Below are 21704 nucleotides of genomic sequence, written 5' to 3'. Positions count from 1 at the left end.
TTCTAACCACTGTGCTACCATAAAAGTTATCCACATGTGCAACTTTCTGGAAGGCTTTGAAAGCGGTAGTCCGGGTGCAAATTATCTCGTTCAAGGCCCATAAGGACAGGATGGGGCTGAAGGAGAAGCGGCGATTGTTGGACGGGATAGTTGAGGTGGAAAGAAGATACTGGAGTTACTGGCGGAAAGAAAGAGGCTGCACGGGAAGTTTGACTGGTTGACGGCGGGATTGGATTGGATTTGTTTACTGTCACGTGTACCGAGGTGCAGTGAAAAGTTTTTTCTGTGAGCAGCTCAAACAGATCATTAAATACATGAAAAGAAAAGAAAAGAAAAGAAAATACATAATAGGGCAACACAAGATACACAATGAAAATACATAGATAGGGTCGTTTAGGAGTCTGATAACAGCGGGGAAGCAGCTGTGGGCACTGCAGGGGGGGGTGGAGTATGAGAATGGGGAGAAGATGAGCTGTATGTTGGCCCACAAATGGCAGCAACAGGCAGCGTTGAGGGAAATCCTGTAGATGAGGGCGGAAGGGGAGGAGGGGGGAGTGGTGTTGGATTCAGTGAGGATAAATGAGGCGGCACCAATTCTGCTGATCCCCCCAAAAAAGGGGAAGGATCCACTAGATTAAGGGTCCTACAGACCCACCTTGCTGCTGAACATGGACATGAAAATCCTGACAAAAGTATTGACGATAAGGTTGGAGGGGTGTGACAGGAGGTGGTCTCGGAGGATCAAACAGGGTTCGTGAAGGGGAGGCAGCTTACTATTGATATTAGGTTGCTAAAAATAATTATGGCGCCTTCGGAGGGAGAGTGCCGGAGGTGATTGCGTCAATGGACGTAGAGAAAGCCTTTGACCGGGTAAAGTGAAGGTATTTGTTGGAAATCCTGGGGAGGTTTGGGCCGAGATTTATGGTGTGGGGTCGGTTGTTGTATGCGACCCCCATGGCAAGTGCAAATTTCTGAGACAAACCCGGGATATTTTGGGCTGCATATGGGAATGAGGCAGGGGTGTCCGTTGTCCCTGCTGCAGTTCACACTGGTTATTGAGCCCTTGGTGATGGCACTGTGGGCCTCGGCTGAATGGCTTGGGATTGAGAGGGTGGGCAAATGCCACTGTATGCCGATGATCTGTTGCTATTCGTGATGGACCGGTTAGAAAGCCTGGGCGCACTGGAGTAATTTGGGGCCTCCTGAGGCTATATATTGAATGTTGGAAAAAGCAAGGGCATCCCGGTAAACGCTTTGGGCGGGGGGCAAATCTGGAGGCTCTGCTGTTTAAGGTGGCAAGTGAGAGGTTCTGGTGTTTGGGGATCCAGGTAACACAGAAGTGGGCCACGATGCAGAGTTAGAACCTGACAGGGTTGGTGGAGGAGATCAATGGAGACCATAAATGATGGGATTGGGTGACTTCCGGTGAAGGCGAGCGGGAGGCAGCCGCACATTGGATGGCTCCCGTTTGGGAAAGGCATTTTCGGGGTTTAACGCCCGGTCCCAGGGGCAACGGAGGCAGCAAAAGCAGGGAGAAGGCACAGTGAAGGGAAATGTCGAAAATAAGTTTTAAATTGGCCGTGAAAAAAGCGGCTGAAAGTCCGTCAGGGAGTGGAAAGGTCACCGCGGGGACGGCAAGGAAAGTGGGGGCTGGGGCACCAGGGGGGCCGCAATGCTCACGGCTGAAGAAATAACTACGGTGATGGCCGTGGAATTCAAAAGGCAGTTCACAAAATACATGGAGGCAATGAGGAAGGAGATGAGTGCTGGTGGAGGAGGCGATTGCCCCGGTGAGGGCGGTGGTATTGAACACAGTGGCGGAGGTGCGGGAGCAAGGTGAGGCACTGAAGGAAGTGGAAGAGACATTATTGCAGCACAGTGATCAACTTATCTCGATGGGGAAGGAGATGCAAAAGGTGATAGAGATCAACAAGGGTCTGCTAGCCAAAATGGACGACTTGGAAAACAGATCCAGGCCCGAAGGAGTGGAAAGCCCGAGGCAACTGAGGTTTTGCCACAATGTTGGCGAAGCTATTGCGGGAGGGGGATGATCCCTCCCGATATGAACTGGATTGGGCTCATCGGTTGTGGAAGCCTGTACCAAAGGAGAGTGAGCCGCCAAGAGTAGTGACTCTGTGTTTCCATAGGTACAGTGTGAAGGAGAAGGTCCTGTGCTGGGCAAAGCAGAAGCGAGTGGTGCAGTAGGCTGGAGCTGGTGTACGCATATATCAGGACTTTACGATGGAGCTGGCAAGGAGGCGGGCTGCCTTCAGCCGGGTGAAGAAGGCACTGTACATCAGCAAGGTACAGTGCGGCATAGTATATCCAGCGAAGTTGAGGGTGACCTACAAATCCAAGGACTTTTATTTTGGGACGGCGGAAGCAGCGGAGGAGTTTGCGAAGGCAAAAGGACTGTGGCAGAACTGAGAAATGGTCATGTACCGATGTAGAATCATGTAACTGTATTTTTTCACTGCGTGCTGGCGTATGTGCTAAATTAGTTAACATTGTATATATTTGGACAAGGGAAGAGATGGGACTTTCACTTGCAATGATGGTTCTTTGGGGCTTGGGTGTGTATGCGGGGTTTGTGTGCTAAAGGGGATTTCTTGCTTTTCCTGGGACTGGGCAAGGGGGAAGAGACCCGGGCGGGGGCCTCCACGCTGGCCTGTTTAAGCCGGCCAGTGAATGGGAGTGAGGTGGGGGGAGGGACTGCAGCAATCGGAGCCTGCCAGAACAGGTTCCGATGAGTCTAGCCGGGGTGGAAAGTTGGGGGGAAGGAACAGAGGTTGGGGGGAGGAGTTTACAAGAGGAAGTGGAGGGAAGGAGTTGGGGAGGAGGGTGTTTACAATTCAGGGGGTCATTTACGGTACTCTTTCGAGGATTGGATGGCATTGAATGTTAGGGGGGTGGCCTCTATAGGTCAATGGTGACCATAGGCGATTCCGGATTCCTTTTTCTTTTTTCCTTTGTTTTTCCCACCATGGGAGGGTTTGTTTTATTTGATGCTTATATTGTCAGGTGGGCCGTTGTTTGGGGTGGTGGGAGGATGGGATCGTTGTTGTTGATAAGGGGATTGACTTTGTATTTGTTACCGTTTACTGCTTATTGGTGGGGTGTAAATTCTGAAGAGAAATGTGAAAATGGAGAATAAAAATATTTTACAAAAAAATAAATGAAGGGCTACTCGGGCAGCACTGGTTAGCACTGTTGCCTCACAACTCAGAGGTCCCAGGTTCGATCCCGGCTCTGGGTCACTGTCTGTGTGGAGTTTGCACATTCACCCCGTGTTTGAGTGGGTTTCGCCCCCACAACCCAAAGATGTGCAGGGTAGGTGGATTGGCCACGCTAAATTGCCCCTGAATTGGAAAACATTAATTGGGTACTCTAAATTTATTTTTTTTAAACGGTGGCATACTCTGCATTTGACATTGGCAGGGAGGATACAGATGGTACGGATGAACATACTGCCAAGATTCCAGTTTGTTTTTCAGTCCCTCCCGATTTTCCTCCCCACGGCCTTTTTTCGGAAGGTAGATGCATTAGTTCGGAATTTGTGTGGGCAGGTAGGGGGGCCCAGAGTTAATAGAGCTCTGCTGCAAAGGCAGAGGCGGGAAGGGGGACTGGCGCTCCTGAATTTGCTGCATTACTATTGGGCAAGCAATGTGGAAAAGGCGAGGGCGGGCGGGAGGCAGTCTGCGTCAGGTTAGAGTCGTCGCGCAAGACAATGAGCCTGAGGGCCCTTGCGACGGCTCCAATGTGGTTCATCCCGAGGAAGTACACGAGTAGTCCTGTGGAGTTGGCTATAAAAATTTGGAACCAGCTGAGGAGGCATTTTAAACTGGACACACATCTGTGATGGCTCCACTGTGTGGGAATCATAGGTTTGCGCCAGGAGGGATGGTGTATGGAATGTACAGGAGATGATGGGGGAGGTGGGGTGGGGGCGGGGGGGGGGGGGGGGGGGGCTCGTGCGGATCAAGGACATGTTTGTGAGGGTTAGTTTGTTAGGCTAGAGGAACTGCGGGAGAAGTTCGACCTACCACGGTGGAATGAGTTCAGATACTGATGGGTGCGGGACTTTGCATGCAAGGATCAGCCCTCATTCCCTCAGGTACCAGAATATATGCTTACGGAGAAAATGTTGCTCCCGGGTGAAGAACCCGGGTTGGTAGGATTGGTGATCTATATAGGTGGTTGGGAGAACAGGACACAACCTTAGTGGAAAGGATCAAGTGGAAGTGGGAGGAGGAGTTGGGGATGAAGATAGGATGGGGACTTTTGTGCAAAGTAATGCACCGAACGAACTTAACCTCCTCCTGCATAATGAGGAGTCTTATACAGTTTAAGGTCCACATGACTTGGGGCCCAGATGAGTGTCTTTTTCCCCAGAGGTAGTGGACAGTTGCTAGAGGTTTGTGAGAGGGCCGGCAAACCATGCCCCTATGATCTGGGGAATGTGGAGTTGGAGAACCTTTGGAAGGCGGTGTTTAGGAACCAATCGGATTGTAGGGTTTGAGGTGAAGCCGGACCCTATGACGATGATCTTTGGGGTGTCGGAGCTGCTGGAAGTGAAGGGGACGATGTTGTGGCCTTCGCCTCATTGATTGCCCAGCGGCTGACACTTTTGAATTGGAGGTTGGCTATGCCACTGGGGTTGCAGCATGGTTGGGAGACTTGTATGAGTTTTTCAGGTTGGAGGAAATCAAATTTGCCCAAAGGGGGTCAGAGGTGGGCTTTGAGATACGGTGGACAACATTTATGACTATATTTGAGGAGCTGTTTGTCGTCGGGGGGGGAGGTAACTGGGAGAAAATGTACAAACTGTACACTCTGTTGATGGTTACGGTTGTGTTACTATGTTGAACATGTCTGAAATAAAATACCTTTACGTAAAATAAATTTGTAAAACATAAAATCTATGATTTCAGTCAAACATAAAATGGTTCCAAATTAAGTGAACCTATTGTACACACGTGTAAAGAAAATGTTTTTTAAAAGCCATTTGTCTGTACACCAGTCTGCTGCAGGTTTGTAACTGATGTTAAGAGCATAGATAAGTCATTAAACTACTTACTACTTTTGTCTCCACAGCAGGACTGGATGTTGTAAAACATAAACAGAAAATGCTGGACAAGCACATGGTCGTAGGTCTTATATAGTTAAGCCAAAGAAAAATCAGTCTTTTCAGACTGTTTTGAAGAAGCATTTACCATTATGAAGCAGCGGCACAAATTGAAATGGAACATTAATTTCTGGGTTCTCAATGTACAGTATTGATCACCTAAAAATTAAATGAAGATGTGTTAACAGTGAATGGCCTCAACAGTCCAATAGTTGGTAGTTGGCACTCTGAGCATGGTATTGCTACAGAGCACAGTGGGACTCCTAATGATACAGGACAGGTTTTAATTGGTTAACACTGTCCCGATTATTTCACCAAGGGATCTTTTAAACAACTTCCCCAGTCTATCTATATTGCTTTGCCCAGTTATTTCTGCCCTTTCCAAAACACAGAAACACACTTTTCTGGGTACACAGAGATAGTAATTAGGCATTTAAGTAGGGAGTGCTATTCAAGCTCAGTTTATGTCAGCGAATCTATGCTCCTATTGCCAAAGCCAAATGTCTAGCTCAAGCCCACTCCATAATAGCCATAAAAGAGGATGTTTTTGCACAGAACGAGATCCATCTCACCAATCTTGAACTCAATGACTGACCATCAGAAGACAATCAATCTGTCAGTAACTTTCCAAGCTTGCTATTACTCAACTAGTTATTTCCTTTTATATTCCATCTCACGAGGCGATGGTTTTTGTATTTGTGGTTAACTCCTAAAGCACATCATCTGTTGTGATTTAAGAGTTCCACAGGCATGGCAATATCTGACGCACTTGTTGTAGATACTCAAGAACATAAGGAGTAGATCATACAGCATGGCGAGCCTGCTCTACCATTCAATAAAATCACAGCTGATCTAGGACTCCCACATCCCTTGATTTCCCCGAGGTTCCATCCCAACCTTAAATATAGGTCAACAATGGAGCATTCGCAACCCTCTGTGGTAGAGAATTCCAGAGATTCAGAGTGGACAGTGGACTGAGAAGGTTTAGAATTCGCTGGCCTCTGTTTTCTCTCGGCCCCCTTCTCAGCCAGCTGAGCTTTCCGTTACTGTCACCTCTTCCGATGCCACTGCAAACAGTCAGCCTCTAGAGGCCCAAACCGTCAGCAGCTCTGTCCCAGTTGTCAGTGTCAATCTTCAACGTCTTTGTGTCTTGCTTATAGGTACCCTTGTAGCAGAGTTAAGGACACCCAGCAGAGCATGACCCAGTGGCCAGTTCATTGACAGGTGGTCTTTGGGTAGGCCGTAGCATTCACCCAATAAATGTGACTGAATCAGCAGAGACATTGTTGGATTAGTAATGAGTGCATACTTGCAAGATTGATTTCAGTATGGGATTGCCAAAGAGAGTCAAGAATATAAGCGATTTTAAAGTAGTTTATTAAGAAGCAACTCTTTAAAAATGACACATAAACCAGATAGGAGGGCGACACGGTGACGCAGTGGTTAGCACTGCTGCCTCGCAGCGCCGGGGACCCAGGTTCGATCCCGGTCCCGGGTCACTGTCTGTGCGGAGTTTCCACATTCGCCCAAAGATGTGCAGGGTAGGTGGATTGGCCATGCTAAAATGCCCCAAAATTGGAAAAAAATAATTTGGTACTCTAAATTTTTTTTTTTTTCAAACCAGATAGGAAAAGCACATTATCCATAACAGGTGAGAATGGTTTACCAACCCTGGAGCAGAAACAACGGGATGGCACAGAGGTTGTGTTGATCTGTGTAGCTGGTGGTGGCAGCCTTCTGCTGTCCGAAGTGTTGAGAAGCTCTTCCCTCTCCCTGGTATTCCTCACTCTTCGGTTGTTGACCTCCATCAGAAGAAGGCTGCTGTCTTCCTTCAGAGCACCCATTTATATGTTTCATTTCTAGGGTCTGGTAGTTGATCGGAGGTCAATCACTTGTTTGATCCCATCTGGCCAACAATCAGAGGACAGGTACCCAAGGTGTCTCCTCCCCAGCCATCACTTTACCTCAAGGTAATTTTTCAGTTCATCTCATGCTAATCTCATTTCATCATTTGTTAACTCCAGCCAGAAACTTGTCTTGGTAAAAGGGTACAAGACCACAGCTCGTCAGCTCGGGAATTTCAACATCGAAGCCGGCATCAGGAAACCGACACAAAATTCCTTTGAGCACCATCCCCTTGGCTTTTATCTCTGTGCCTGGCTGCTAAGGACTGTTTCTTTTCCAAAGAGAGAAAGAAAAGAAACTAACTTTCTGTCAGCCAATCACAATGCTATGCCTGCCAATTCTCAACGGTGCCATTTCTTAGTTCCCCTCTTTATTGACTTTTCATAACTGATTTTTAGTTAATTCCAAACTGCGAGATTGTTTCCCTAATTTCTTGATTACATATCATAGATAAAGTACTAAAGCTACTTAAACTACATGGTCAGATTACAGGAGGCGATCACACTGAGCAGCTTTGGTGGGCAGACAGATTTCCTCAGCAGCTTAAATGAACCAACTCTGCTCACATGATCGAGGACCTTGATGAGGTTAATGATTTCCTTAGCTTCTGCAGTTCTCTTGTAACTGTTGGACTGAAGATCTTGTTGATTGTGAATTTTCTGGTTCTGAACCCACACTAGGACGCGGGATAAATGTGTTCAGCCAGGATCTGCAATCCAACAAACGCAACTACCTTTCCAACCGTGCTCAGCAGAAGGATGCTGCGACAGTTGTTCCAATCACTTCAATTGCCCTTATCTTTGTACAGAAGAGGGAAGTTTTTGCAGCTGCTGGTTCTGTGTTTGATGAGTTCAGGCAGTACATAGCATCAGTAATTGCCTTCCCTACTCTTGATTCAATATTAACCAAGCCCATCACTTTAAGCCCATTTATCTCTTTCACCAATACCAAGAAAGGAAAGGAGGCTCTGGGCATTCCAGCGATTCCCCCTGCATTGCTATATTGAAGGCCTTGGGAGTCCTCTACGTCCCACCAAAAGTAAAATCCCACTCTGTGCAGCTCAAGGCATGTCTCCCCTCACAAAGTAACATTCAACAAAGCCACACTGAATTCACCATTTTGCCATAAACCACCAGAAGATAAATTCAAAGAACAGTTCATAATCATTCCAATAGTTCAGGAAATCTGAGCCTGGACAGGAAAAAAAAAGATTCATTCTCCTCACTGACCAACGGTAGCCTTCATGTTTAACAACACGCAGCGGGGCAAGATCAAAAACGACAAAATCTTGCGGTGGAGAATCGAGCTCTCCACCTATAATTACGAGATCTTGTATCGCCCCGGCAAGCTCAACGAACCCCCAGACGCCCTCTCCCGAGGTACATGTGCCAGCGCACAAGTGAACCAGCTCCCTGCCTTGCACGAGAGCCTTTGCCATCCGGGGGTCACTCGATTGTACCACCTTATCAAAGCTCGCAATCTGCCCTACTCCGTCGAGGAAGTACGGACAGTCACCAGAGACTGCCAGGTCTGTGCGGAGTGCAAGCCGCACTTCTACCGGCCAGACCACGCGCGCCTGGTGAAAGCGTCCCGCCCCTTTGAACATCTCAGCGTGGATTTCAAAGGGCCCCTCCCCTCCACCGACCGAAACACCTACATCCTTAGTGTGGTCGATGAATTCTCTAGGTTCCCCTTCGCTATCCCATACCCGGATATGACTTCTGCCACCGTCATCAAGGCCCTTGATTCCATATTCGCTCTGTTCGGTTTCCCCGACTATATGCACAGTGACAGGGGATCCTCGTTCATGAGTGATGAGCTGCGTCAGTTCCTGCTCAGCAGGGGTATCGCCTCCAGCAGGACGACCAGCTACAACCCCCGGAGAAACGGGCAGGTAGAGAGGGAGAACGGGACGGTATGGAGGGCCGTCCAGCTGGCCCTACGGTCCAGGAACCTCCCAGCCGCTCGCTGGCAGCAGGTCCTCCCTGACGCGCTCCATTCCATTCGGTCACTGCTGTGCACCGCAACTAACAACACACCCCATGAACATTCTTTTGCCTTCCCTAGGAGGTCTACATCCGGGGTGTCTCTCCCGACTTGGCTCGCAGCTCCAGGGCCAGTCCTTCTTCGTAGGCATGTCAGGCTCCACAAGGCAGACCCAGGCTCCACAAGGCAGACCCTCTGGTCGACAAGGTACGCCTGCTCCACACAAACCCCCAATATGCCTACGTGGAGAAGGAAAAGTCGCCCCCAATCCACTCTCAGGCTGAAGTAAAGCCTGTGCCGAATGAAAGAGAACATTGCCAGTAGAAGAACTCAGTTTGCTTTGCCATCCCTCTTCTTATTCCCATTTCATTTCCCTGCCAATCTCACCCCCTCCTGTCCTCCATCATGCCTTACTCCCCTTTTCCCATCACCCACTCTCTCCTTTACCATCAAAATTTCCATTTTGCATGGAAGTTTTAAATGGAGGACACATTTATCTGCAGCAAGATACAATGAGGAAATGGATATTCGAGTAAAACTCCCCAGTCTTGCCGTAGGCGTTTGACGACAATTAATGTGCCAACATTTCTAATTACATAATGACTGACACCCTAAGATCCCAAGGACCTACTCCAAAATTTTACACCAACTTCAGGGATATGAATAGTACTCCAGGAATATTTCAACAATTTTAATACCACTTTGCATTTACTTATCGGACCACTTCAAACAACACAATCATTTTAATGATGATGCAACTAAATTAAGGCACAGCAAATTGCATTGCTTACTCTACAGGCATAAGACAAAAATACCATTCTGTAACGACATCCAGCGAACAATGCATATGAATTAACACTTTCACAAATCAGATTTTCACGAAAGCATAAAATGCAAATCTCCTTTCACATATTAGCATGTTTTAAATGGAAAGATTAGATATTGCTGAAAATGTATTCACACAGAAGACCATATGAAACGTTAAACCGAGGCCTCATCTGCCCTCAGGTGGACACAAAAGATCCTGCGGCACTATTTCCAAGAGGAGCAAGGGTTTTCTCTGGGTATCCTGGGCAATATTTATCCCTCAATTAACATCACAAAAATGCATTCTCTCCGTGTCTGCGTGGGTCTCACCCCCACAACCAAAAAAGATGTGCAGGGTAGGTGAATTGGCCACGCTAAATTGACCCTTAATTGGAAAAAACTAATTGGGTACTCTAAATTTATTTTTTTTAAATCATCACAAAAATGGATGATCTGGTCATTATCAATTGCTATTTGTGAGAGCGTGCTGTGTGCAAATTTGCTGCTGCATAGAAAGGATTGAAAAATATAGATTTAAACCCCCACCAATTCTCCCATTAGTGGCGCAGGATAATCGCATGCAGGCCTGGTGAATTATCCACTTTTAAGGATAAGCTTCTACAAAAGATGTCCCTATTTCAGCAATACTCAAGTTATATGCTACCAAATGACTATTTATAGGTTTTCTATAATATTCAGCACTTTGCATCTGACCCCAGCTTTTTTTGCTCTTTGTTACAAAAATAAAGATAGTTTTAAGGGATTTATATTTGTACTGGTAAACATTGGAAATAAGATATAGTTTTAAGTGGGTTTAAATTAATGTTTCTGTGCCCAGCAGGATAAAACCTGTAGTTAGATCTAGGCTGGACAAAGGTGTTTGTATGTGTGGGGGTTGGTTAAGTTCCAACTGTGTTTAAAGGCATAAGTATGTGGATGTTGCTTAGCAATTAGAACCTTGTGCGTAGAGAAACTTTTAAGTTTTAGTATTAGCTGAATATGTGGGCAGTTGGACATGATCTCAGGGAGTGAACATCTCTCAACTCTGCCAGAAGAAAGACTGGGCAGGATGGGAGGTGCAAAGAGACAGGCTTCCTAAAGTATACAAGTCACAGTCCAGATAACCAGGGAATTAGGACAGAAAGATTTTCTTGACATCTGAAGTTAAAAGAATAGAGACCAAGGTATTGTTCAGAAAAATTCAAGGAGTAGTAAACAAAGTGCTCAAAAGTAGAGACAATTGTAATAACTAGATTTAAAGTGGGACTTAGAGGTAAATGGAACATTTTAATATAGTCTGGGAATCGACAGTTAAAGCAATACTGAGCAGTTAACACAGTCGTCAAGACAAGGGCAGCATGGTGGTTAGCACTGCTGCCTCACAGCTCCAGGGACCCGGCTTCAATTCTGACCTCAGGTGCCTGTCTGTGTGGAGTTTGCACTTTTTCCCCGTGTCTGCGTGAGTTTCCTCCCGGTGCTCCGGTTTCCTCTCACAGTCCAAAGATGTGCAGGTTAGGTGGATGAGCCATGCTAAATTGCCCCTTATGTCCAAAAGGTTAGGACGGGTTACTGGGATAGGGTGAAGGCGTGGGTTTCCTCCCGGTGCTCCGGTTTCCTCTCACAGTCCAAAGATGTGCAGGTTAGGTGGATGAGCCATGCTAAATTGCCCCTTATGTCCAAAAGGTTAGGACGGGTTACTGGGATAGGGTGAAGGTGTGGAGTTAAATAGGGTGCTAGTTCCAAGGGCCGGTGCAGGCTTGATGGGCCAATGGCCTCCTTCAGCACTGTAGGGATTCTATGATTCAAATCCTAATGAATCATAGAATTTACAGTGCAGAAGGTGGCCATTCGGCCCATCGCATCTGCACCGGCCCTTACAAAGAGTACTTTACTTAAACCCATGCCTCCACCCTCTCCCCATAACCCAGCAACCCCACTCAATCTTTTTGGACACAAAGGGCAATTTAACATGGCCAATCTACCTAACCTGCACATCTTTGGACCGTGGGAGAAAACCGGAGCACCCGGAGGAAACCCACGCAGACACAGGGAGAACGTGTAGACTCCACACAGAGTGACCCAAACCGGGAATCGAACCTGGGGCCCTGGAGCTGTGAAGCAACTGTGCTAACCACCGTGCTGCCCAATGGGGTTGGTGTAAAATCCTAGAATGGATTCGCTGTTCAAAATGTGTAGAAGCTTTGTTTAACAGTGTTATTTGGAGAACCTGCTCTGGATTTCGGAATGCAAACAGTGAACGGAAAGCATAATTATTAAAGATTATTTGCGAGAAATGTTTTTAGAAGTAGAGTTTGGAAAACCTCACGTGACAATCATCTGAGGGGATTCTGAGGAAACGTTCACAAACACTCACTGTTCAGAGTGGAGAGTGTGTTTGCCCACCGTCATCTTGTGTGCTTCAATGGGCATTGTGTTAATTAAACCGTTATAGATTAAGATGTATTTTGTAATCTGTGTTAATCCAAAAATCTGTGCAGCACAGTAGCTATCACAGTTGCTTCAAAGTGCCAGGGTCCCAGGTTCGATTCCCAGCTTGGGTCATTGTCTGTGTAGGGTCTGCACGTTCTCCCCGTGTCTGCGTGGGTTTCCTCCGGGCGCTCCAGTTTCATCCCACAAATCCCAAAAGATGTGGTTAGGTATTTGAACATTCTAAATTTTCCCTCCATGTACTCGAACAGGCGCCCGAGTGTGGCGACCCGGGACTTTTCACAGTAACTTCATTGCAGTGTTAATGTAAGCCTACTTGTGACAATAAAATTGTTATAAACTAAGGAAGGAGTAAAGGAGTATTTCATTACAATCTAATTTTTAAACTTTAATAAATGTTCTTTCTTGTTCTTAAAATGAATTAGTAGTCCCATGATTCTCTTCCTCCACATTATATAATTTAAATAATACAAATTACGGTCTTTTGAGCCAGGGTTCCATTCTGGAATCTTCCCATCCAGTTATAACATCAACTGGGATCATAGCACCGTTTCTATCCTGCATGCTTTTGACATCCAGCTAAATCTAGATTTGAGAGTCCGATCCTTTTCCTTTATGGGAATATTTATTCTGAACCCTTTTAGCTCCTCCTTGAACACCTCTCTTCTAGTAAATGTTTCCAGTCCACTTTTACCAAATCACATCCCAGCATGGTAAAATTGGCCTTTCCCATATGAATTGAGCTGGTGAATTCACAGCTGGGAGATGAACCTGGCAGCTAAAAGGACCAAGAGTCGTGTGGGAATAATGACACAAGTTCAAAAATAAGGCTACACAAATGTGAAGTTGGTCACAGAAAAGCACTCGTCAAGCAACAGCACAGGACTGTGTAACAAGTAATCTTGAAAACAATGTTCCAGCAAGTGCTGCATGTATTTTTTTTCCTTCACTGAAATCCTGGAGGATAAAGGAGCTTTTATTGTGGAGCTTTATTTTATGGTATTCCTTTATGCGTTGAAGGCAGTTAACACAGGCACATGGTAACTGTTGTTACTACCAGAGCAACTAAAAGAGCATGAATAAATTGTTAAAGCTCAGAAAACAGGGATGATGGAAACAGGCTAAATCTACTAAGCAGATCAATGACACCCTGCCTCTTCCTCCTCAACCACCTCCCTCCCACTTCCCTCCAGTGAATCATATAATCCCTCCAGTACAGGAGGAGGCCATTTGGCCCACCGGGTCCACACCCCAGGATCGAGCAACCTACTTAAGCCATAACCCCACTTAACCTTTTGGATGCCAAGGGGCAATTTAGCATGGGTAATCCACCTAACCTGCACATCCGTGGACTTTGGGAGGAAATCGGACACCACGCAGACACGGGGGAGAAAGTACAAACTCCACACAGTCACTAAGGCAGGAATTGAACCCGAGTCCCTGACTCAGTGAGGCATCAGTGCTAACCACTGTGCTAAATAAAGGAAAATAGGTTTATTACCTCAAGATGCAAGAACTCAGTCGGAGGAAAATCTACTTCCAATAGGATGGCAGAATAAAGTTATCCAGCATGACATACAGGTTTATATGCAAAAAGTGAAAAATGCATTCTCAGTGGCAGCTTAGAAGCAGGAGAATTGGCATTACGGCACCTAAAAACCTCTAATTTGGCAAATATGCCGAGGAAGGATGCTCTTGCTATTGAGGAGGTGGAGCGAATGTTTAGCAGACTGATTCCTGGGATGGCAGGACTGACGTATGCGGAGATATAGAATCGGTTAGGATTGTATTCGCTGGAGTTCTGCAGGGGTATCTCAGATCCTAACAGGACCAGACAGGGTAGATGCAGAAAGAACGTTCCTGGTTGGGTGCGTCCAGAACCAGAGGTCACAGTCTGAACATACAGGATAGGCCATTTAAAATGGAGATTAAGAGAAATTTCATCACCCAGAGTGGCAACTGTGGAATTCGCCAACACCAAAAACAGTTGAGGCCAAAACAAGGCAAACTCGGCTATTGAGTTGGTTGATCAGCCATGATCATAATGAATGGCAAAATTGGCTCAAGGGATGGAATGGTTGCCTCCTGCTCCTATTTTCTATGTTTCTATGATGGAAACACATTGATTGTGTTTTATCTTCATTGAATACTATACTTGATGGACATGATGAGATTCAAAATGACTGGCTTGATGTGCAAGTAGCAATGTCAAAATATCAAATTAATCTTGTTGATTTTTTGATGGCATTACTAAGAAACTAATTGCGTATCTATGGATACCAATAAGGGCATCCTGAAGACATTCAATAATGTTCCTACCTACCTCTAATTCAGTGCCCTCTGAGAGGGTTGGCCTTTGGTTAGGTGGTAGAAGACAATAGGAATAAAGGGTTCTTTGGGTCATAAGTGGCAATTCCCAGGAACCTTTTGGAGAACCAGATTTACTGGTGACACTTGACACCAAGTTTTGCAGATGGAAATAGATGCTTCAAAGGGACATAGGTAGGTTGAGTGGGCAGAACTATGACAGGTGGAGTCAACATGACAGGGGGAGACCATCCACTTTAGATCAGAGAAAGACAAAATTAAATATTTTATTAACAGGATAGATTAAGAAATGTTGAGCATGGGGATTGTGTCCATGTATATAAATAACAACCTAGGGCGTAACAACTTTATTTTATATAACGTCTTTAATTAAAATGTCCCAAGGTGCATCGCAGGAGTGTTATCATACAAAGTGTCTGTGTGGAATTGGCACATTCGACCCGTGTTTGTGTGGATTTCTTCCGGGCGCTCCGGTTTCCTCCCACAATCCAAAGATGTGCAGGTTAGGTGGATTGCCATGCTAAATTTCCCTTTAGTCTTCAAAGATGTCCAGGTTAGGTTGGGTTATGAGGTTACAGGGATAGGGTGGGGGAGTGGACCTAGGTAGGATGCTCTTTCAGAGTGCTAGTGCAGACTTGATGAGCTGATGGCATCCTCTGCACTGTAGTAATTCTATGATTTGAAGTATGACAACGGACGACATAAGGAGATAATAGATCAGATGGCAAAAGCCTGGTCAAAGAGGTAAGTTTTGGGCAATGTCTTAGGGAAGAAAGAAAGAGAGGCGGAGAGATGCAAGAGACCCAAAGCTTGGGCCTGGACAAAGGAAGGTACAGCCACCAATGGCGGAGTGGTTAAAATGGGGAATGCATAGACTAGCACAGAGTTGTGGGCTCAAGGTGATTACAGAGATAGCGAAGGCAAGGCCATGGAGGAATTTGAAAACAAGAATGAGAATTTTAAATTCAAGGCATTGCTTGATCGGGAAGCAAGGAAGGTCAGCAAGGATTGGGGCGATAGAAGAGCAAGACTTGCTGCAAATTAGGACATGAACAGCTGAATTTTAGGTGGCAAGTTTACCTAGAGTACAATACAAGACAACAGCCAGGAGTGCACCAGGATAGTCAAATCTTGATAACAAAGCACAGAGATGCTAACAAAATCCTGGCCCTTATCTAACCGCTACAGGAATTCAAATGTGAGGAATTGGCACTTCTGTAGCACAGAGCTTAGTCAGATCCGATTTGGAGTAGCGAACTCATTTTTAGACAGAACCTCAAAAGGTTCTCATTTGGAAGGGACACTATTTCCGCAAGTTAAATTAAGAGGTCAACCTCCGTTTATATTTCCTTGAGCAAGATTGTTTGAGCTAATCAAAGTATAATTTAGGGATCCAGGATTCAGTAGGTCAGTTACAGAGAAGCAATTTTGTTTGGTGGGAAAATTTATAGCATCAGCTTAAAATAAGAGCTGGACCAGTCAATAGCAAAGTCAGAAAGCACATTTGCCACACAAACGGTACTGGAAATCTGGAGCTGCCTGCCGCACCTAGAAGGTTGCAGATGCTAGGCCAATTCAAATTTATAATATGGAAATCAATAAGAGTTTTGTTAGGCAAGGGTGTCAAGGGACGTGGAGCAAAGGCAGGCAGGCAGATTGGAGTACAAATCCTGCCTGATCTAGTTAAATGGAAGAACAGACCAAGGGACTAAATGGTCCACTTGCGTTCCTGCTCCTTCCAGTTCTGACAAAGGGTTGTACTTCTAAATTAACTTACTCATCTCTTCATAAATGCTGCCCTAGCATGTCTAGAATGAACATAGAACAGTACAGCACAGAACAGGCCCTTCGGCCCTCGATGTTGTGCCGAGCAATGATCACCCTACTTAAACCCACGTAACCCGTATAGCCGTAACCCAACAATCCCCCCATTAACCTTACACTACGGGCAATTTAGCATGGCCAATCCACCTAACCCGCACATCTTTTGGACTGTGGGAGGAAACCGGAGCACCCGGAGGAAACCCACGCACACACGGGGAGGACGTGCAGACTCCACACAGACAGTGACCCAGCCGGGAATCGAACCTGGGACCCTGGAGCTGTGAAGCATTGATGCTAACCACCATGCTACCGTGAGGCCCCTAAATGTGTGTTTAAAATTACAAAACAGGTTTTATTCTTCTTAAAGTGCCAAGAATTTAAAGCAGCACAAGGGTGGAATTAGAAGTTCAACCACTGAAGCCAAACCAGCTGGCAAGGTGTTAATGAAAATGACAATAAAATGTGACAACTATTTTTCTCAATGCTACATCGGCTTTTGTGTAAATTAAAATAACAATTCTCACCGGCCAGAGAGCTCTGGATATTCACCAATAGTGGAAATCCATAACTTGCCAGTCTCATGTCAATCACACAAAACAGGGAAGGCATTTGGCCCATTGTGCTTAAAACCATAGAACCCCTACAGTGCAGGAGGCCATTCGGCTCATCGAGTCTGCATTGACCCTCCAAAAGAGCGCCGTACCTCACCCCACTGCCCTATCCCCGCAACCCTAACTAACCTTTGGACACTATGGGGCAATCGATCGAGGCCAATCCACCTAACCTGCACAATTTTGGACTGTGGGAGGAAACCGGAGCACCCAGAGGAAACCCATTCAGATAGAGGGAGAACATACAAACTCCAGTCACCCAAGGCCTGAACTGAACCCAGGTGCCTGGCACTGAGGGGAGCAGTGCTCCCAACTCATGTACCAATTCCTTTGAAAACACTGTCAAATTAGTCGCACCATCCTGCCCATAGACCTGGAAGCTCTGCAAATTCACCCTTCACTCCCTCTCCCCCCATCAATTGACATACATTGCTTTGAAACAACCACCAGTAGTCCAATGCAATTAGAAAGAAGTGCTAGGATACAGTCAGCAGTTTCAGATTTTGCTTGAGATTTCCAACATCAGCAGTATTTTGCTTCACTATAATTTTTTTAAAACCGGTTTAAATATGGAATGAGTTAGGTCAATTTACATTGGGGGGTTGTTTATAAAAAGACAAAAGAGTCTGTCTTGCAGCTTCAAATGCATTTTCACACACTAAACGCAGATTGCGGCTAGCTTTGCTGTCTTGACTGAATCTCGGGAGGGAGGGTAGGAGAACAAAATGTTGAGTGCACGGGACAGGGAGGGAGAAAAAGACGAAAGGAGGGTTGGGCAAAAAGAATCAAGAGTGAAAAAGGGCAGCACGGTGGCACAGTGCCTCAGGGTGCTGAGGGCCCAGGTTCAAACCCAGCTCTGGGTCACCATCCGTGTGGAGTTTGTGCATTCTCCCCGTCTTTGCGCGAGTCTCACCCCCCACAACGACGTGCAGGATAGGTGGATCCGCCACACTAAATTGCCCCTTAATTTGGGGGGGGGGGGGGGAATCAAAGGATCTGGGAGCTGGTTTAGCACACTGGCCGAAATAGCTGGCGTTTAAAGCAGACCAAGGCAGGCCAGCAGCACGGTTCAATTCCCGTACCAGCCTCTCCCGACAGATGCCGGAATGTGGCGACTAGGACCTTTTCGCAGTAACTTCATTTGAAGCCTACTTCTGACAATAAGCGATTGTCATTTTTATTTTCATTTTCAAGACAGGAGCCGCCATGGAACAAACAGGCCAGAAGAGGGGGGGGGGGGGGGGGAAGAAGAGAGACTGAAGCAAGGTTGTTTAGATTGGGCTGTTTGCAGAGCCTCCCTCCCTACTCCTGCCCTGCACAGTCAAAGCTGGTCTCTTATATAGAAAGAGGCCCCACCGCCCCCCCCCCCCTCGCTTGCTGACGTAGGGCTGGCAAGCACATCCCCCGTCAGGCGGCCGAGATTATAATAGAGGCAGGCCGTGCAACCGAGGACGAGAGCGAGGGAAGGCAAGCAAGCAGGCTGGACACCGCCCCCCCCCCCCCCCTTTTTTGCATGAGTTTACGGAACAGAAACAAGGCACGGCGAAGGGCACCCCACCCAAAAAAAACAAAATCTACCCACGATGGGGGGCAAGGAAAAAAACCTCCCTCACTCCTCTCCTTCCACCAGGCCAGCGACACACACACACAGAGAGGCAGATAACAAAATGGTTCATCAGCACAGTGCAGCAGCCTCCATCTCCCACAGTGTTCCTCTAGGGGATCCTGGTGTGTGTGTGTTGGTGTCAGGGCTTTTTAATCCCTTTTCCAGTTGGATTTTAAAGCAAAAAAAAAATAATAATCTTCAAAAATTCACTTTGAAAGAACTCGAGGGTCAGAAACACGTTGAAATCTTCAGCCCAAAACACCATTGAGGTGGGAGATTTTCTCGGCTTCAAAACTTGATTTCCCCCCCCCACCACACCCACACAACAATCAGCTCGTGAATTCAAGTCACCTTCAGATTAAAATCACCTCAAGAGGATTTGGCTTTGTTTTTTCCAAAAAATTATTATTAATAAGCACACAAACACGCCAGGGCCCTCAGCTGAATAAATTGCCTTCCTCCCTCCCTCTTCCCCCTTTTTCTTTCTCGAGCCACTTTTTAGAAAGCACCAGAAGTTAATGTATTTCCTACTCCAGAGAGATTTGGAGGGAGAGGAAATCGTGAAGAGATGTTTGTTTCCTCTCTTCCCCCCCACCCCCACACACAATTAAAAGAAAAAGTCAAACTCCCAACTCCACAACCCTGCAGTCTGTGGGGAGGCATTTGATTCTCTTTGCTTGCTGGAGTCCAGTTAAATTAAATTAAATTAAAACTACTGATTGGAGGAGGGGGGGGGGGGGGGGGCAAACTGATATCTAATTTTCCTTTTCCAAAACCACAAAATAGAGACGACCGACATGATTATTCCGTCTCTTTCGAATTCCAACCACGTCCTGCTGAAGTTTTTTTTTGTGTGGCTGATTCCTTTTCCCTCAGAAAAGAAAAAGGATTCCCCCCTCCCCCTTTTTTCTTAAGATGTTTATTTTAAAAAACACAAATGCTCCCCTTGCAGTGTAGGGAGAGGGGAGGGGGGGGGGGGGGGTGAGAGAAGGAAACATCAGGTTTTATTTCTTCAGAAATTATATAAAATGGATCCCATCTTAAAGTCGCTTTTATTTCGGAGGATAAAAAAAACAACCGCACTCCAAACACACAGAAAAAAATCTTACCACCGGGTTTGAGTTGGCCGAACTCGCCATGTGGATACGGAGGAGAATTTAAATGAAATATCCCGATCGGTTGGGGATTTTTTTTTTTTGTTTGTCAAGGAAAAAAGGTTTTTTTTTTAAAACAAAAATAAAAGATGGTTATTATTATTTTTTGGGGGGTGGGGAGGGCTGTTTTGGCGGTGCTGCCGGGAGCGGGCTTGGGAAAGCCGTCCGTCCTCTTCCAACGAGCGCTTATATACTGCCGAATGGAGCTTCAATTGCCGCTATAGGGAGGGTGGCGCAAATGAGGCGTTGCGTCAGCGCTCCCCTCCCCCCCCCCCCACACACACATATACACCACATCCACCCAGCGAGATGTGGGGAAGGAAGGCGGGCCGAGAAAGGGAGCATCCGGGTCTCTGGAGAGGCCGCCGGGAGTTGTAGTCTTTCACCGCCCCTCGACTGGCACACACACACACGCACAGAGCAGGGAAACCCCTGTTCATGGTACAGCAAGGGCAGAAACAGAAAATAGAACAGAATGCCGACAGCTCCTCCACTCCCCAGAGACGTGCTTGTCATAATAATAATCTTTATTATTGCCATAAGTAGGCTCACTTGATTTATCATAGAATTTACAGTGCAGAAGGAGGCCATTCAGCCCATCAAGTCTACACCAGCTCTTGGAAAGAACGCCCTGCCCAGGGTATTGTTTCTTGCATTCTGTACAAACAATATACCTCACGGTAGCATGGTGGTTAGCATCAATGTTTCACAGCTCCAGTGGTCCCAGGTTCGATTCCCGGCTGGGTCACTGTCTGTGTGGAGTCTGCACGTCCTCCCCGTGTGTGCGTGGGTTTCCTCCGGGTGCTCCGGTTTCCTCCCACAGTCCAAAGATGTGCGGGTTAGGTGGATTGGCCATGCTAAATTGCCTGTAGTGTAAGGTTAATGGGGGGATTGTTGGGTTACGGGTATACGGGTTACGTGGTTTTAAGTAGGGTGATCATTGCTCGGCACAACATCGAGGGCCGAAGGGCCTGTTCTGTGCTGTACTGTTCTATGTTCTAATGCATACCGTCCATAGGGAAGGAAGGAGAGACTGCAGAATATAATGTTATAGTTATAGCAAGGTGTAGAGAAAAGATCAACTTAATACGAGGTAGTTCCATTCAAAAGTCTGATGGCAGTAGGGAAGAAGCTGTCCTTGAGTCGGTTGGGACGTGACCTCAAAGTTTGGTATCTTTTTCCTGATGGAAGAAGGTGGAAGAGAGGGGTGCATGGGGTCCTTAATTATGCTGGCTGCCTTTCTGAGGCAGCAGGAATTATAGATAGTCAATGGATGGGAGGCTGGTTTGCGTGATGGACTGGGCTACATTCACGTGTAGTTTCCTGTGGTCTTGGGCAGAGCAGGCTCCATACCAAGCTGTGATAACACCAGAAATAATGCTTTCTATGGTGCATTACCTTACATTGCATTAGGGGCTGTCTGTGCGGAGTCTGCACGTTCTCCCCATGCCTGCGTGGGTTTCCTCCGGGTGCTCCGGTTTCCTCCCACAGTCCAAAGACGTGCAGGTTAGGTGGATTGGCCATGCTAAATTGCCCTTAGTGTCCAAAAGGGATAGGAGGGGTTATTGGGTTATGGGGATAGGGTGGAAGTGAGGGCTTAAAGTGGGTTGGTGCAGACTCGATGGGCCAAATGGCTTCCTTCTGCACTGTATGTTCTATGTTCTATGAACAGGCGCTGGAATGTGGCGACTAGGGGCTTTTCACAGTAACTTCATTAAAGCCTGCTTGTGACAATAAGTGATTATTATTACATTAACACTGCAATGAAGTTACCGTGAAAAGCCCCTAGTCGCCACGTTCTGGCGCCTCTTTGGGTACACTGAGGGAGAATTCAGAATGTCCAGAGGTGGCGATATTTGGAGTGTCGGAAGAGCCGGAAGTCCAGATGGGGAGAGAGTCTGATGTCTTGG

At 46.6% G+C, this 21704-nt stretch overlaps 1 protein-coding gene across 1 annotated transcript in view; it reads right to left on the bottom strand.

Annotated features, from left to right (window-relative positions):
* The window catches only part of gtf2a1 (general transcription factor IIA, 1), an 80456-nt gene extending 60470 nt beyond the window's left edge, over positions 1-19986 (bottom strand). The window contains exon 1 of the mRNA XM_038773632.1: positions 19750-19986. Coding sequence (XP_038629560.1) covers positions 19750-19779 — 30 coding nt within the window. The 5' untranslated portion in view covers positions 19780-19986. The remainder of the gene's footprint in view (positions 1-19749) is intronic.
* Positions 19987-21704: the final 1718 nt, after the last annotated feature.

This window comes from Scyliorhinus canicula, chromosome 2, assembly GCF_902713615.1.
Source record: "Scyliorhinus canicula chromosome 2, sScyCan1.1, whole genome shotgun sequence".
In the NCBI taxonomy this organism is placed as follows: Eukaryota; Metazoa; Chordata; class Chondrichthyes; order Carcharhiniformes; family Scyliorhinidae; genus Scyliorhinus; species Scyliorhinus canicula.
This window is presented reverse-complemented; position numbering and strand designations above follow the sequence as displayed.